This window comes from Myotis nattereri (genome assembly GCF_964212035.1).
Source record: "Myotis nattereri genome assembly, chromosome: 1".
Classification (NCBI taxonomy): Eukaryota; Metazoa; Chordata; class Mammalia; order Chiroptera; family Vespertilionidae; genus Myotis; species Myotis nattereri.
Window position 1 is genome coordinate 181856996 of NC_138075.1, and position 18414 is coordinate 181875409.

At 46.7% G+C, this 18414-nt stretch overlaps 1 protein-coding gene across 4 annotated transcripts in view; it reads right to left on the reverse strand.

The window, feature by feature from the left end:
* Positions 1-18414, reverse strand: part of SEPTIN11 (septin 11) — a 92742-nt gene that overhangs the window by 15818 nt on the left and 58510 nt on the right. For all 4 annotated transcript variants that reach the window (XM_081100918.1, XM_081100916.1, XM_081100919.1 and 1 more), the window contains exons 4-7: positions 10737-10923; positions 7911-8072; positions 3126-3222; positions 1333-1501 (exon numbers count right to left, since the gene is read on the reverse strand). In XM_081100918.1, coding sequence (XP_080957044.1) covers positions 1333-1501; positions 3126-3222; positions 7911-8072; positions 10737-10923 — 615 coding nt within the window. The remainder of the gene's footprint in view (positions 1-1332; positions 1502-3125; positions 3223-7910; positions 8073-10736; positions 10924-18414) is intronic.

Here is an 18414-nt window from a genome sequence, read left to right on the forward strand (position 1 = left end):
AAACAACAAACACCACAACACAAAAACCATTTCATCCGGTTTAAAACCCACAGAGTAGGCCTGATTTGGTAGGGACTACGTTTTGGTCAATGCAATTCAAGGCTTCGTGAAACTTTTCACAGAAAGGCATTCCCCATCTTGACTCGGAAAGTGACCTGTGGTTGAAGAAGACCAGTTTTACAAGCCCCCAGGATGGGACTAAATGATGCACACTGGGTCAGAGGTTAACCTCTTGGTTAGAAGCTTTTGGTTGGGGTCTCCATTTGTTCTTATCAATGTTCTTACACACCTCACAGCACCACAGTAGCACTGTACCAGGAGACCAGCCCAGACTTTACCAAACTACCTCTACAGCAAATCCCCAAACCCCTACCGCCCCAGGGCAGCTCAGATCTGGGGGCCTGGAGCCTGCCACCCGCACACAGGCTGCCTCAGGCACTATGGCCCACCTGCTCCCAGGTATCAGAGTATGAGTTATAGTGGCCACAAAAGAGGAGGAAGATAGTCTTTTCTGAGGACCCGTACCACACCCCCCTCCTCCCCCGTCGGTAGAGACACCGAGCTCAGATACACTGCACAGCTACATGAAGAAATTGCGAGGGCTCGGTTTGGACAGAGCAATCCTTTCCTGCGATCCTGGCGTGGCAGCCGCCCCTTCCACTGACACTTCACCAGGCCCGGCACCCTCCCCGGGAGGCCCCTTCCCACACGTGGCTCTGACAAGGCGGGGACCTTTGCTAAGCCACTAATTATGCGTTAATTTCCATATTTCCCCCTTCACATTTTGCCTCTTCATCTCCATCCATCAAAGATGTGGACTGTAAGCAGTTTTCTGTAAGTTATCCCCTTTCCTACTCATTTGTTGTCAGAAGTGCATCAAACCACTGGAAGCGAACAGAGCACTTCTGAAAGAGCAAGCTTGGGAAGTCAAACCCATCTGGCAGAAACGAATGAGGCAAACTGCAGGGCGCAGCTGCGCCTTTGTAAATGCCTAGGCCAGGCTCTGTGCCTCTGTGAGTGTAACGATTAAGGGCACGGGTTCAAAACCTCCCCCGCTGCCCCCGTCACTTCCTACTTGTCGGACCTCGGCTGGCTGTTTACACCTCAGTGCCTTAGTTTCCTGCTTTGTAAAATGAGGGTGATGACAGTGACAGCAACGACACCGATGGCAGACAATCCAGATAGAGTGGTTGCCACAGTGCCTGGCAACATGAGATCTCCTGCCCTCCCAGGTGCTTCCCTCTGACAGTTCCACCCAACAAGCACTTCTGCGACTCACAACACTCCACCTTCCCACTGTCAGGAACACCTGACTGCCAGGTGGCCGCATACCTGAAGGGCTTGCTGTCAGGGTCAGTGTCCTTGAACCCCATCTCCTCGAGCTTACAACGTCGATACAACTCGTAGTGGCGGGTGTGAGTCTGCTCTCGCAAGTCTTCCATGTTCACGCGGATCAGCATCTCCCGCAGTTTCACAAAATCACAATGGTTTTCATTCTCCACTGCAAGAGATGGGGGAGGGGAAGCGGAGGGCGGGGCTGCTGTCAGTCACTGATAATCAGGGGGAATGTTTCCAAGATATTGTCACCACGGCTCCTGAAATCTCCCAAAGCCACCGGATGATCCTCTACTGGATCCACCTCACTTTCCCAATGAAGACAACGTTTCTGACTTTGACCAGAATATTGACGACAGGAGTGACTGCCGAGTGCCTGCCCAGTGCAGGGCACTGTGGGAGGAGACAGACAAATACTGTCTTTACTCTTCATAATGACTCCTGCTTTGTAGACACAGAAGCATGGATTAGCTCACACAGAGGAAGCAGAGTCTATGTTCAAACACCATGACGTCTGGCGTCAAAGACAGGCCTAGCCCGGCAGGTGTGGCTCAGTGGTCCACATACAAACCATGGAGATCATGGTTCAATTCCTGGTCAGGGCACATCCTGGTTTGCGGGCTCCATCCTCAGCAGAGGGTGTGCAGGAGGCAACAGATCAATGATTCTCTATCATCATTGATATTTCTCTTTCCCTTCCTCTCTGAAATCAATTAAAAAAATGTATGTGTATATATATACATATATGCCTCAGTGACCGAATGACCAGTTGCTATGACAAGCACTGACCACTAGGGGGCAGATGCTCAATGCAGGAGCTGGCCCCTGGTGGTCAGTGTGCTCCCACAGCCAAGCTCCCACAGCCAGCCAACCTTCTGCAACCCCTCTCCCCCACCCTGCTGCCCACCCGCTAGCCCCAATCACCTGCCAGGTCGAGGAACCCCACCTATGCATGAATTCGTGCACCAGGCCTCTAGTATATAATAAAAGAAAAAGGCAGGCCTATTTCTCCATGCTGTCTGGAGCTGCACATGGATTTTTAATATACTACCTTGCCCATAAAACTGGCGTCTGGGAAGCTTCTTCAGGTTAGAGACTGTGGTCATGTCTCCCAGCACCAAAAATAGGTCAGACATTCTCTTAATTCTCAGATATTTACTGAGATCACATTTGTTATTTTTCAAAATAAATGTTATTGATTTCAGAGAGGAAGGGGAGGGAGAGAGAGATAGAAACATCAATGATGAGACAGAATCACTGATCAGCTGCCTCCTCCACGCCCCACACGGGGGATCGAGCTCTGACCGGGTACTCGAATCATGACCTCTAGGTTCATAGTTGACACTCAACCACTGAGCCATGGCGGCTGGGCCTGAAATAACATTTAATTGGAGGACAATGTTCCCAGAGATGAACAGGTATGGAAAGATAAGCATTCTCTTGTTTGCAAGAAACTCTTTGCAGCTTTCTTATGCTTTAGTGAGGAAAATGGTTCAGACCCCTAGGGAAGAGCTCTCCTCACAGGAATTTATACTGAATTTCCCACAAGCCATTTTTCAGGGGCTGCCTCATGGGCACTAGGGCTTTGCAGCCTCTTCTCTCCACTGTAACCATCGTCCTACCTGATCGCTATTTCTTTCTCACCTCCACGACTACCGGGTGTACAACCCTGCCACTCCCTTCCACCTGCCCACGATTAAGGAGCTCCTCAAACACGGTGGGGAGGGAGAAACGTGGTCAGTCACCACAGGGGTTGAACGTGAAGAATCCCTTCCCTGCCGCACACATACCCTGCACCACGCCCCACGGGTACTGCCTGGCCTTGGCCATCTTGTTGCCGATCTTCACCTCTTCAGTGCTGCCGACCACGGCAAATGGCAGGTGGACCTGCCAACAACACAAGGATGGAGCGTACAATGAGTCCGCACTGAACGTCGTCAACAAGTTCTTAGAAACCGCAACTTTAAGTGAAACGACCATAAAATGAGATCGTTTTACTCGAGTTTCATTGACATCAATAAGAGTTAAGTTCCTATGGCATATTTCTGGTCGCAAAAACATCACTGAAATTACAAAGACCCAAATACTTCTACACATGGAAATGCATGTGAGCTACACATACAGTGAAGAAAGATTAATAAAAACAAGATCATTATTTCCCAACCTGCTGATTCCAGTTCATGGTCCAGGGTGGCCAGGGCCTCTCCCGGAAGCTCAGAGCACCAGGGGAGACCCTCCCTGGACAGAACGCCCGCCTTCCACCAAAGGGCGCACCCGCACCCGCACCCACACTCGGACCGGGACAATTAGATACACACGGTTCACCCAACACCCACACCCCTGGAAAGTGGGGGAAACCAGAGTATCCAGAGAAAACCCACGCAGATGTGGGGAGAACACGACAACTCCACACAGACAGTGGGCCTGGTCAGGAGACAGTTTTTCCTTCACTCATCAAATTTATACGAAAGGACGGTGAACAAAGTGCTGTTATTTAAGGACCTGCTGCAGTCATCCTCCCCAGCTCTGGTGAAGGCTGGTTTTCCACCTGCCTCTATACTCTCCCTGCTGCTTCAGGCCCCTGCTCAGTGGCGGGAGAAGCCGGGAGGTAGAAGAGGGAGACGCTGCAGTCGCACGCACGCGTGCATGTGAGTGTGTGGGCATCCTACCTGTCCACACCCATTCTGAATATTTGATCTGAGCTAGATCCATGGGGACGCTGTATGGGTCTTTGCAACTATACAGTAAGCTTTAGACACAAGCTGTCCAATACAGTAGCTGCTCACCTATGTGGCCCTCGGACATTTGAAATGGGGCTCATGGAATCAAGAAACGGAATTTCACTTTGCTGCAAACTCAAATCTTCTACAAAGAGAAGAACCAGTTTTGTCAATGTGGATGCAAGTGTTAAAGAAAAATGATCCTTTGGGTATCTATTTTATATTTTAAAAACTTTTAAGTATGTTAGGAGTCAGTAAGTACGCATCCAAGTTGGAATGTCTTATGAATGTAACATACACTTTGGACTTCAGACTTTGAAAAAAACCTCATTAATAATCTTTATATTTATTACATGTTGTAATGATAATATGTTGTGTATATTGGGTTAAATAAGTTATAAAATTAATTTCATGTTTCTTTTCCGTTTTTTCTTATGTGGCTACTAGAAAGGGTTAAATTGCTCGTGTGGCTCATATTTCTGTTCCACAGCACTGCTTCAGGTGGCTGACCGCTGCACAAAATTCAAGCCAGAAACACAGCGTAGCCCTCCCAAACTACTGGCTCAGGCCTTGCACCTGGACTTACCTCAAGCGGTTGGTGGTCAAGACAACCGACTGCTCCACGTGGTTCATTTGGAAGCTACGGCTGCATCGGTGGTGGTGGGGGAGTTGGGGGTGGTAGTGGGGATGGACAGAAATTCTCTCTCTTTTCTATTAGCATATAAGAATAAGAACATATGAAATGGCTGCCCTGAGAATTATGATGGAGGGTTCCCTGACCCAGGGTCCTTCCACTGCAGGTAAGTCGAGCAAGGAGGAATGTTTTAAAGCCAAGTCCTCTCCCACAGAGAACCTGGCGTAACCCTCCACCCAGGCTGCCCAAGTGGTGTTTGTTTTCTCAAGATAGTTACACTCTCCCGTCTGTCTCAGCCTGCACAGGAAGGAGGAAAGCACGTCTCTTTCCCAGAAGCTCAGGAGCGCCAGGACCCTTCTGGCCACAGTTTGGTGTTAACGGCCATGGAAAATGCTTCTCCCACGCAAGCAGAGTGACCGGGCACCTGCCAAGGGAGCCCCTCCCACATTTCACACGGCATTTCCTCACCGGGGGTGGTTGGCAATGAAGGCCGAAAGGAAAATGCCTGCTAAAGAGCAAGATGAATTTGGGAATGGCTATTCACCTGATAAAGGGAGAAAGAGAGCGGAAGGTTCATGGGTGTTTCCTTTCAAAGGAAGTTAACACAAATTTAGTTTCCTGACCGTGCAAGACGACTGGAAAGAATGGGGAGGGATAGACAGAGAGAATGAGATGTTCCTTCCTGAATCCCACACGGACACCCGAATCGCAGTTCCACGGGGAGTACACACGTGGCATCACAACCCGAGTCCTAGACAGTGGCATGAACAGCACACTGCTCTGCTTGGTGGTGGGTATCGTAAAGGGCGAGGATTTCGGCTCCAGAACGAAGCTCCTGCCTCCGCCACAGACGGCTGTGCAACCTTAGGTGGTGCATGGCTGCCGTCTTCAGGATGTGAGGTAGAAATAATAGTACCTCCCGGGGGACTGTTGTAAAGATGAAACGGAAAGGCTCAAACAATACCTGGTACATAGTAAATGCTCCCTAAATGTCAAAAATGCCAGGTGCTACTAATACCATGAAGTTCTCAATACAACGTGACACGCAGAAGAGACCTTACGTATTGTTCAGTTTGACCCGGTACAGGAATCCCTCCAAGTTATCTCTTCTCCGTGAGTTGAAGCGGAATTTGCTGTTCACCCACCACTCGTGAGGGGAACTCACCACTTGGATCAGGTGTTGGTTGTGTGGCGGTGGTGCCAACAGTCAAACTCCATATGGGCCCAAACCCCTCTCTGCTCTTTGGCCCATCAGTTTTGGTTCTGTCTTTTGAATGAGTCCAGTCATTCTCCCAATGGCGACCTTCCTTTCACACCCCCTGGGCCTGCTTCCCAGGAAGGATCTGCACTCCAGGCTCTTCCAGCACCTTACTGTCCTGGCCACAGGAGGACGACAGCCAGGGCGACAACTCCGCGTGTGGCCAGAACAGGGCAGCGTGGAGCTCTGCGTTGATGAGATCCCTAAATTTTAAATTCATCCAGTAAGAGCCCCAGAGACGAAGAAAGGTACATTTGCTTCCAAAGTCCTAGTCATAGTGGGATTACTGTAAGGAAGAAATCTTGCCTACATGAAACAGCCCTCTACAGAAAAGTCCGCATGCCGAGCCGAAGAAACAAGAGGCAGTTTGTGGAGTAACCTGATCTCCCATAGAATGAGGCCAGACGTAACACAGGACTCGGGCTCGGGGTCTGGGCTGGAATCTCAGGGCTGCTCCTAACGGCCTGGCTTTGACCAAGTCATTGAATCCTCTAGAGCAGCGGTTCTCAACCTGTGGGTCGAACGACCCTTTCACAGGGGTCGCCTAAGACCATGGGAAAACACATATATAATTACATATTGTTTTTGTGATTAATCACTATGCTTTAATTATGTTCAATTTGTAACAATGAAAATACATCCTGCATATCAGATATTTACATTACGATTCATAACAGTAGCAAAATTAGTGTTATAGAGTAGCAACGAAAATAATTTTATGGTTGGGGGTCACCACAACATGAGGAACGGTATTAAAGGGTCGCGGCATTAGGAAGGTTGAGAACCACTGCTCTAGATGGACCTCAGCACGACTCCCATTCTAGAAAATGTCCAGCATTGGCAAATGTAGAGACAAGAAAGTGGATCAGTGGTTGCCTGTGGCTGGGATGGTTAGAGAATGGACAGCGTAAAGGTATATGGTTTCTTTTTGAGGTGAAGAAAATGTTCTAAAATTGTTTGTGGCATTGGCTGCACAAGTCTGTGAATATACTAGAAAAACAATTGTACAGTATATCAATCATATCTCAATATGCCTGTGAATTTTTAAAAGTACCACTAGTACATTTAAAAATGATGGGATTAGACAGTTTTTCATGGCATACTTTCACCTCCCACAAATTTGAAAATTTAGACTGGCTTCCTCTGCCACTAGGCACACGTCAAAATCAAATGTTAGCATGCGTTCAGGTAAGGCCAGGCTCTTCGGTAGCTGCTAATTACACTTCATTGAAGGTCATCTACAATGTTAAGAATTCTAAAGACCATTACTGGGCATCCACAGTGTGTATGCAAAGAATGCTGCTTTTACAGGAGTTACCCATTTCCCGATGAAAAAAGATACACACAGCCACTGTGGCTCAGAGCTGAGCCATGGCTCAGATACACAGAGAGCAGGGGGATGCTGCGGCTATCCCGGCCAGATGGGGGCTCGCCAGGAGAGATGATTTCCCAGGCACACCTAGATTGCTGCAGCTTTAATCACTAATCTCCTGACCAATTTCTCCCTGTGATGTGGAAATTACACCCTCAACTGCCAGTTTACCTAGTGATTCAGGAAAGGGTGGGGAAAATAAAAAATGGGGGAGAGGCAGGAACCAATCTCAGAAGCGAAGCGAGGCAGGTGGCCATGTGTCTGCCTACCCGGCACAGCGAGCAGAGATCTGCCTCCCTCAAGCTGCTCTGTGTGAAACGGCGCTGGGCTGGCCCTCCCTTCAAGTTCCGCTGTAGAAATCGTAACTGTTAGAGTGGGGAGGAAATGTGAGACCACCTTGCGTAACTCTCCCATTTGATAGATGGGAGAACCGAGTAGCACAGTGGCTAAATGACTGGAACTAGGGGCAGAGCTAGGCCACACGGAAGACATCAAGTTCCCAGTCTAGTGCCCTAGTCGCTCTGCACTGCTGATGCGAAGAAAAGCCTGCTGGAGACTCACTGCCTGGTCCTTTCTCACTTGAGGACTTACACTCATGGTCGCATTGATCTCTGCCACCGTTTCTTCATCTGTGGGAAACTGATATATCTGGACTCCGTTGCTGACCAGTTCACTCATGATCTTACTCTTGAATTTGTGCAATTCGTTCTTGGCGATGGTATCAGCTTTTGCAATTATTGGGATGATGTTCACCTATAAAACAGACACAATTCCAACGTGAGAAAAATAGACGAATAAAAATAGCAAACAGATAAGTGAAAATGTATAAACTTCACTTGGAGAATAGAGGTGATATTGACAATAGGACCTTTGACGGAGGTGCAAAATTAAGATGACATGGGATAATCTTTTAGTTCCACCTGCGAACACTTTCTCTTCACCTCGGAGCTGGAAGCACAGTTGCCATTTCCTCTCCTGGGCTACCTCACGCTTCCGCAGGACGCTGCTCTATGAGAACAGGCGATAACAAGGACGTCTATCCTTGAATAACCAGCCACTCCTTTCAGGCCCCTCCCTGCTCCTTAGGACCTGGATTTTTGCACGTTCCTGGCAGTAGTTTGCAGTATAAAACAGAGTTTTCATTAGTTAGAACAGTGGAATATTCACCTCTATGCAGGAAACATCCTTTTGTCCTTCTGATAACCTGAGGGGAGCACCTAACTATTAACCAAAACAAACATGGTTTCACCTACTTTTAAACTTTTCAAAATCACACCAGCCAGTTCTTTTGAAAGTTAGCTTCCATCGATCGCACAACTCCTTCAGGCCAGAAGGAGACCTATGCCCGAGGCCGGGCTCGCTTTCAGAGTATCGGTTACCTGGACCAGGGGAGTTGGACAACAGCAGCAGAAAGCCCCGAAGAGCCAAGGTGTCCTGCAGGGCAAGCCCCGACCCTGAGGTGGGACACTCATCTTTCAGCTTCTGTCAGCGCTGTCCACAGCACACATTCTTAAAAATTCACTTTTAAGATTAACTTTCCTCCACTCCCTGGCCGGTACCGCGGCTTCAATAAGATGCTGCTGCCATCCGATACCTGGGACCCTGCTCTCCACCCAGCTCAGGTGGAAAGGGACGAACTCCGTGAGAAAGCCGTCCTGGCCAGAGGAGAGTCTCTAGGGAGGCTTCCAGGTCCCGTCTGCATTCCTTTGATTCTCCTTTTATCCCAAGAGTCAAATCAGAAATCCTTGATAAACCAGAATGAGATGACATGTTGGTAGAAAAACCTACTCCTCAACCAGCTCCCAATCTCATCCCGCTCGGGCTTCCTCTCCAGCAAGTGGCAGACTAAACACAAAAACACATCACTGACGGGGGGGCGGGGGACACCGGAGAGAGAAACGGTGGGACACTGGGATCGGGACCTAAGGAACAGAAACTCCGGCTGCTCACACGGGCTATCTTCTGTACACATTGACTGTTCAGTTAATATCCACACAGACAAAATGGCAGGGGGCCACTGTTTTTAGGCCAGTTTGATCAGATAGACAAACCAGGCGATTTAGACTTAAAGTCTCTTTTTCCTCATTCCCAGGGACTTGCAAATCTTTTCTGAAATTATCACAGTCTTAATTTCAGTTTGATAAGACTTGGTATTGAACTCAAAAGGAGAAAATACCATAGCTTCGTTCTGTGGTTGTTCTCGTCTGCTGCTGATTTATTTCAGAAATCTATTACCTTCCATTTATCCCAAAATGGAAAATTAAATGAACTGAAATGCAGATCAGCTCCTTCCTTCAAATGTTGTGAGAGAGAGAGGTTATCAATGTGGAAAGCTCAGGGGTCAAACTGCAACTAGGACTTCACTTCTTTTCAACTCATGGGCGCAGTCAGCTTCAACATCTAAGATGGACTGTTATCACACAGATAAAAAAATCAACTTCTTTTTTCATTCTAAACTTCAAATTAAAGCCAAACCTTTTAAGAGATTTAGTGAAAGCTTTTAAGGAAATAAAGAAATCATAGGTTTATGTTTCAATCTCCCTAAATTTAACCCCTCATATGACCATTTCTCTGTCTCCACTAAGTAATTTCCCAACTCACCAGACCATACACTATGCGAATTTAAGAACTAAAAATAGCCCTGGCCAGTGTGCTCAGTTGGTTGGGTGTTGTCCTGTGTACCGGGAGGTTGCCGGTTCGACTCCTGGTCAGGACACATGCCCAGGTTGCAGGCTCAATGCCCAGGAGGGGGCTTGCAGGAGGCAGCCAACTGATGGATGTTTCTCTCTCATTGATGTTTCTCTTTCTCACCCTCTCTCTCTAAAAAAAAATCAATAAACTATTTAAAAAGAACTAAAAATGCTTTGTAACAAAGCTACATGGCTTTGTTTTTTGTTTTCTCCTAACATCCAGAGAAGTTTTGAAGCATTTTTCTCACATTGCTCAACCCTATGGTTCGATAAACCAGAAAACACAAATTATGGGGTTGGGGGACGAACAGGCAGAGCATGGGGTTTTTGGGGCAATAAAACTACTGTGCCTGATACTATAATGATGGATACATGTCATTACACATTTGTTCAAACCCACAGAGTGTACACCAAGAGGGAAGTTTAATGTCAACTATGGACTTTGGGGGATTATGATGTATCGACGCACTTAATCAATTCTAACAAATGTACCACTCTGAAGGGGGATGCTGGTAATGGGGGAGATTATGCATGGGGGGGCGGGGGGAGGGATGTGGGAAATCTCTGTAGCTCCCTCTTAGTTTTGCTGTGAACCCATAACTGTTTTTAAAAAATGTTTTTACAACAAAACAAAACAAAATGTACACTGAAAGTAGAGAATGCATGGGGGCTCTGGAACAAAGGTGAGCTGACAGGAGAGGGGGGGCAGCAGACGGGCGGCGAGTACCTTACTGTCCAGTTTCTTCATGGTGACCAGGTCCAGGGACTTCAGGGAGTGCCCAGTCGGGGCGATGAAGTAGAGGCACGCGTGGATCCTGGTGTCGTGGTAGTTGAAGAGAGAACGCTTGATCTTCAATTCCTCTTGTAAGTAGGCCTCAAACTGGGCATCGATATATTCCACGATGGGCTTGTAGCTGGAATGCAGAAGAACGTTTTCTAAAGCTCATTTTCAATCAGCGCGCTTCTAGGCGAGGCTCTCCGGCAGTTCAGCGTGGTAGGAAGGCTTCAGGAATGTCTACGCCCCCCCCTTCCCCGAGAGATAAAGCCCGATTCCCTGCATCCGGGGCCTCCTGTCTTCGGTCCCACACCACCCGGCTCACTGTTTCTGGCCCAGCATCGCACACCAAGCTCTGCCTCCACGCCTTTGCTCACACTAGCTCTTCTACCTGGGACGGTCTCCTTGCTATCCTCGTCCCGCCTAACAGGCATCCTCTAAAACAGACGATAAACAAGTGTAGCATGCGGTCAATTCCCCCGTGGGACCCCTGAAGATACTGCTAAGAGGCGGCGGCGGCATTCTTTCCTCTTGGGGCAAAACTGAGCCTCCAAATCTGTCCCAACAAAGTGATTCTGACAGCGCGCACCAACTGACTGACACTGGTGCACAAAATAAAACCGGTCTGTAATTTCTGGACATGGCACGCCTCCTACTGGGAGCCCCGGCCTGGGCCGCTGGCTGTGCCTCCAGAGGTTAGGGGTTCTCTGTGCGCTCAGAAAGCCCTGGGCACATTCCAGGTTTCCAGCTATAAACTGAAATGCCTGGACCACTGTGATCTTCTAGGTTCTTTCCAACTCTAAATGTTACGATTTGAAGACACATTTTATAACCCTCTGCTCCCCAAGTTGTAATTCAAATCTTTTTTGGGGGGATTCTGTGTGATTCGATGAACTGACCGTAAACACAACCATTCAAAGCATACCAGGTGGCACACAGGTCACTGTGAATAAGCCGTGAGCTTCTCTGGGCCTCAGGGGACCCGTTGCCCAGGAGAGGCCGGTCAGCAGCAGTGAGACCGGCCTCCTGGGAATACAACAGGCTGGTTCTCCCCAACTTACTACCGTGGTAAGGAGTGATTTAAGCTTTCAGAAACATAAAAACCTTCCAACACTAAGACCCAGGGCTATAAATTAACTGAAATCCCTGGAAGGGAACTACAAATCTTTGAAAATGAAGATGACAGCAGACACCTTAAGTGAAAAACAAACAAACAAAAAACCAAAGTAAAAATAAAACAAAGACACCAAACAAATTTATGACTCAAACCAAAACTGTCAGAAAAGCCTTTTGATGACACTTTTCCTTGGAAACTTATCACAAACCCTTGGTTCATTTTAAGCAGACAAGTCTCTAGAGGTTAAAAAGAAAAAAAAGTGGAATGCGCCTCAGTAGTAAGAATAAAGTTCTCAATCATGGCAAGCAAAATTCCAATGAAAAGGATGAGCAAGTGATAAGTCTTCTGTTTTTCAATTTTAACATATAGGCAGGCATTATATAACAATAGTAATCCTCATCTTTATTCCAGGATCGTTATATAGGATGGCGGTTAGAAGCATAGATTCAAGCTAGACCACCTCAGACCACAGTCTACTCTACAACTTACTAGCTGTGTGACTTTGGGCAAGTTACTAAAGCTCCCCGTGTCTTAGTTTCCTCATAGATAAATCAAGGACAAAAATGGTATCTAAATCAGAGAGCTATTGTGGTAAACGAGTGAGCTAATATCTGTGAAGGACCAGCACATAAAAGTAAGATATAACTGTTTCACTGTCATATAAGAAACAACAGGAAAACCAAGATGGCGGCATAGGTCAACGCCAGAGATTGCTGCCTCGAACAACCACTTCAAAAAACAACTAAAGATGGAACAGACATCATCCAGAACCACAGGAAGACTGGCTGAGTGGAAATTCTACAACTAGGAGGAAAGAGAATATCATACCCAGACTCAGAGGAGGCGCAGTGCTGAAGTGAAATACTGAGGTGCGGAGTGCGCACGGAGCGGGCTGGCGGCGGAGGGCGCAGTTGTTGTTTTCAATCAGGAGGGAGTTTCAGACTCTGAGCTCCAGACTCAAACGGGAGAAGCGCGACTGTCTGGCTTCGGTAGGAAATCAAAGGCAGCTTTCTCTCCGAGGTTTGCAGTGGTTGCTGGGACTCTGTGAGGCAGAGCCCCTAGGGACGGAACTGAGAGCAGCCATAACTGCTTGCTCCGCCCGCCCTGTAGATCCCAGGGACCCGCCCCGCCCAAGCCCTGCGCAGAGCCATTTGCCGAATAGCCTCAGGCAAATGCTAGATTAGCACCGCCCTAGAGATCCAGCACAGAAGCTCTCCCACTGCAGACACAGCGGACTCTCGTAGCCAGTTAGCCTGGAGGTCAAATCACCCCCACTACTGCCGACAACAATCAAGGCTTAACTACAACAAGACTGCGCACAAAGACCACTAGGGGGTGCACCAAGAAAGCATAAAAAATGCGAAGACAAAGAAACAGGACAAAATTGTCCATGGAGGATATAGAGTTCAGAACCACACTTTTTTTTTTTTTTTTTTTTAAATATATTTTATTGATTTTTTACAGAGAGGAAGGGAGAGAGATAGAGAGTTAGAAACATCGATGAGAGAGAAACATCGATCAGCTGCCTCCTGCACATCTCCTACTGGGGATGTGCCCGCAACCCAGGTACATGCCCCTGACCGGAATCGAACCTGGGACCCTTTAGTCCGCAGGCCGACGCTCTATCCACTGAGCCAAACCGGTTTCGGCAGAACCACACTTTTAAGGTCTCTGAAGAACTGTCTAGAAGCTGCTGATAAATGTAGTGAGATCCTCAAGAAATCTAATGAGACCCTCGATGTTGTGATAAAGAACCAACTAGAAAGTAAGCATACACTGACTGAAATAAAGAATATTATACAGACACCCAACAGCAGACCAGAGGAGCACAAGAATCAAGTCAAAGATTCGAAATGCGAAGAAGCAAAAAACACCCAACTGGAAAAGCAAAATGAAAAAAGAATCCAAAAATACGAAGATAGTGTAAGGAGCCTCTGGGACAGCTTCAAGCGTACCAACATCAGAATTATAGGGGTGCCAGAAGATGAGAGAGAGCAAGATATTGAAAACCTATTTGAAGAAATAATGACAGAAAACTTCCCCCACCTGGTGAGAGAAATAGACTTACAGGTCCAGGAAGCTTAGAGAACCCCAAACAAAAGGAATCCAAACAGGACCACACCAAGACACATCATAATTAAAATGCCAAGAGCAAAAGACAAAGAGAGAATCTTAAAAGCAGCAAGAGAAAGAAACTCAGTTACCTACAAGGGAATACCCATATGACTGTCAGCTGATTTCTCAACAGAAACTTTGCAGGCCAGAAGGGAATGGCAAGAAATATTCAAAGTGATGAATACCAAGAACCTACAACCAAGATTACTTTATCCAGCAAAGCTATCATTCAGAACTGAAGGTCAGATAAAGAGCTTCATGGATAAGGAAAAGCTAAAGGAGTTCATCACCACCAAACCAGTATTAGATGAAATGCTGAAAGGTATCCTTTAAGAAGAGGAAGAAGAAGAAAAAGGTAAAGATACAAATTATGAACAACAAACATGCATCTATCAACAAGTGAATCTAAGAATCAAGTGAATAAATAATCTGGTGATCATAATAGAATCAGGGACATAGAAAGGGAATGGACTGACTATTCTTGTGGGGGGAAAGGGGTGTGGGAGATACGGGAAGAGACTGGACAAAAATCGTGCACCTATGGATGAGGACAGTGGGTGGGGAGTGAGGGCGGAGGGTGGGGCGGGAACTGGGAGGAGGGGAGTTATGGGGGGAAAAAAGAGGAACAAATGTAATAATCTGAACAATAAGGATTTAATTAAAAAAAATAAAAATAAAAATAAATAAAAAAATTTAAGTGTAAAAAAAAAAAAAAAGAAACAACAAATAAGAAATACCGTGCCTGCCCTAACCAGTTTGGCTCAGTGGATAGAGGGTCCCAGGTTCAATTCCGGTCAAGGGCATGTACCTTGGTTGCGAGCACATCCCCAGTAGGAGGTGTGCAGGAGGCAGCTGATTGATGTTTCTCTCTCATTGATGTTTCTAACTCTCTATCCCTCTCCTTCCTCTCTGTAAAAAATAAAATATATTAAAAAAAAAAAATAGCATGCCTGACATTTTTAAAAGACAAGGGCGAAAAAAACAAGAGAACTTTACCCTCACCTGGTTCCATGGCAACCGCTCTGCCACTGAGCTCATACCCAGTCAGGGAGGGACCCGGCCCCTCCAATGAGGGCCATGATGCCTGTCAGTCCGGGGCCTGGTCTTTCAGTCTCCTGACACTGAGGCATGTGTTGGGGGAATCAAGATACTCCCCCAGCACCCTCTCAGCCCCAAGGGGAGGAAAAGCAGCTCACAGCAATTGCTCCTTTCTGGCTCCCCAGTTCCTAATTTGCTTCTCAGCACCTCCTCCCCAGCCATTGTCCAAGCATGTTCTGCTTTCTATTAATTTCCCTTTTAGTCTCTGGTTTGATTCTGATGCTCCAAGATTATGGAAGACAGACTGTCTCTCCTTTTTAAAAAATGTATATATTTTTATTGATTTGAGAGAGGAAGGGAGAGGGATAGAGAGAGAGAATCATCAATGATGAGAGAGAATCACTGATTGGCTGCCTCCTGCACGCCCCCTACTGGAGATTGAGCCTGCAACCTGGGCATGTGCCCTGATTGGAATCTAACCGTGACCTCCTGGTTCATCAGTTGATGATCTACCACAGAGCCATGCCAGTCAGGCCCATCATCTCTCCATTTCAAGTGAGGAATGCTTTCTGCCCTGGATTCAATATAGCCAAAGAACTCTATTGTTCTCTTACACTCGGGCCGTCTCTGACTTCCTGTTGCGGAGTGCTGGCCAATCTTTCCATCTTCTCCTTTTTCTCTCAATGGTCTCCCTGGAAAATCGCAGCTTTTCCTCTGTTTCCCTTGCCATCCACCTGATGATGATGACTCACAAATGTCTACTTCCAACCCGGTCCTTCACCTGAGCATCAGACGGATCCATCCGACTGCCTACTAGATGTCTCCAGGTGCTCTTCTAACTAAATGCGTCTAAAATCAAACACTTCATCTTGCCCCCAAACCCACACTTTCCCACATTCCTCAGCACAGCTAACGGCACCTCCATCCACACCGCTGGTCAAGTCAAAAACCTCGGGTCCCCCCGCCTACCTCCCCCCCACAAAAGCCCATCCATTTTGTGCATCATTCTAACCTAATAAAAAATGTACTCCAGGAGAACTATGTACCAAAATCACTAGTCCTTTGTGGAAGATTTAATTACGGTGATGAAATAGCTCCAGAGGCTTTATCCTCTGGTTCACAACCCTTCACACAGATCCTCTGCCCCGTCTTCCCCTCCTTTCCACTTCCCCTTACCAGCATTTCAGTTGCAAAGACTAGGACGCTGAATCCCTATTTTGCCTTTTGCTCGTTTCCATTCTTATAGAAAGGACACCTATTTATATTCTGTTTGGCCAATTCTAACATCTCTGGATTGTAGCTATATAAATCAGAGGAAATGGGGGGAGGGTGCCGGGAGCCGGTCCATCCTTGCTGTTTCAAGGGACCTGGCATATATAGCATACTGTTCTTAATATGTTTGCTCCCCTTAGCGCTGTGTGTTTTAACCAAGGTCACCTCTCCGAGAAAGGTTGTTTCCCCAGGTAGGAATTTTTCCCTGAAGTCAGGGAGGGGATGCCTCTCCTAGAAAGGTTGTTTCCCCAGGTAGGAATTTTTCCCTGAAGTTAGGGAGGGAATAAAACCCCTCAACTAAGTGCCAGGCGGGTAATTAATCACTTTAACTATGAACAATCATGCTTAAGCTACATAATCTTTACTCCCTGGAATGGAGATAAGAAACGCCCTAACCTTTGTAATAGAGATTGACAGGATTAAAATCAACTGGTATAAATACAGATGTAATAAGACAGCAAGACACAGAACTTAGGAGACAGAAAGAAGACAGCACCTACACAGAACCTACAGACAGAAGAACTTCGCTGGAGAGAACATGGCAAAAGATCCTGGACTGAACCTGACTACAGAAATTGGTAAGAGAACCTGACTAGAACCTGGTGACTGAACTTGGCTGGAGAACCTGGACAGAACCTGGCTGGAGAACCTAGCGAGGGAACATGGCTACAGAACCTGGCTGGAGAATCTGGAGAACCTGGCTGGAGAACCTAGCAAGAGAACATGGACACAGAACCTGGCTGGAGATCCTAGCCAGAACTTCGCTGGAGATCCAGACCAGAACTTGGCAGGAGACCCTGACAAGAGAACCCGGCTATGATGATCAACTGAACGCTGCCTCCGTGTCATTCCTTCTTCGCCGACTCCGTCCACATCTTTGGGGACCCCTGGACCCGCTGGGGTTGGACCCCGGCAGGAAGGGAGAGCACACCTTATCTAGCCCTTCCATTTTCACATGATTTCCTTTTATGGCATGGGGCTATTCCCTTTTACCCACCACTCATTTTTTTCACATACCTCCAGCCATTAAAAACAAAATAAAAGGGCAAATGTTTGACTATGAAACTGATGGAATAAATGTTCACACAATGTTTTTTATCCACCCACTGATCATTCTTGCAAAATAGCCAATGCCATCATTCAGGGCTGACTCTCCATTTTATAGATGACCAGACACCTACCATGTATTTTTCTCTATCTTTGCTATCTGTTAACCAAAGTCAATTTTCGTTACCCCACAACTACCTTCACCAGAAAGTGTCAAAAAAAAAAAAATTAGAACTCAAAGACCAAACAGTCTACTTCAATTCCATTTTTATAACTTTGATGAAGACTTGATGAGTTTGAGGATTCTAAGTGAATTTCAACCACCCATGCTTTGCAGGGCTGTTTACCATTCTAGTTATTAAGCCATTGACAGTCTGTCTCCACCTCCCACATGTAGGGCTAATTATTCGATTTCCAGCTCTACAGCAAAATTTGGTTTCCTTCTTCTCCAGACCCCTTTCCTTCTTCACTGAAGAGCACAGACAACAAAACAAGGAAGCCCTTAATCCAAAAAGAGTTAATCGTGCTAAACATAACAGGAAACCTTACCAGATCTCTCTTCCTGCCTCCTTCTAGCTAGCCTGGTCCCAGGCAGATAATGCTGCTGGAATGCTGACATGTCCGAAGCCTATATAAACAAACTGGGACATTCTTGAGGTCTTGCATCAATGGCAGAAAAGCTTGCCTAATCCCCACACTAGTAAAATAATCATGGGTTCAGAGAAACAGCACATCCTTTACCATACAGTTACATATCAAGGCAAAAATGCATATCCCACTTCCAATTTTTGGATGGATGCAGGGCCTATCTGAACAACTATTTTAAACAGTAGTCATTTGGGTTTACAGTCCATAGTGTCCACACTGCCTTCTGGGGCACAGAGTTCTAAATGCCATTGAAAGAGGTTATGCAACAGCTGTCAAGAAATTTCAGAAGAAAAAAATTATTTGGTATCTAGGTTAGGTTAATATCACACTTCCTCTCTTCTAAGTCTCCTTGGAAACTACTATTTGACCCAAATGAGTCAGATAATTTCTTAA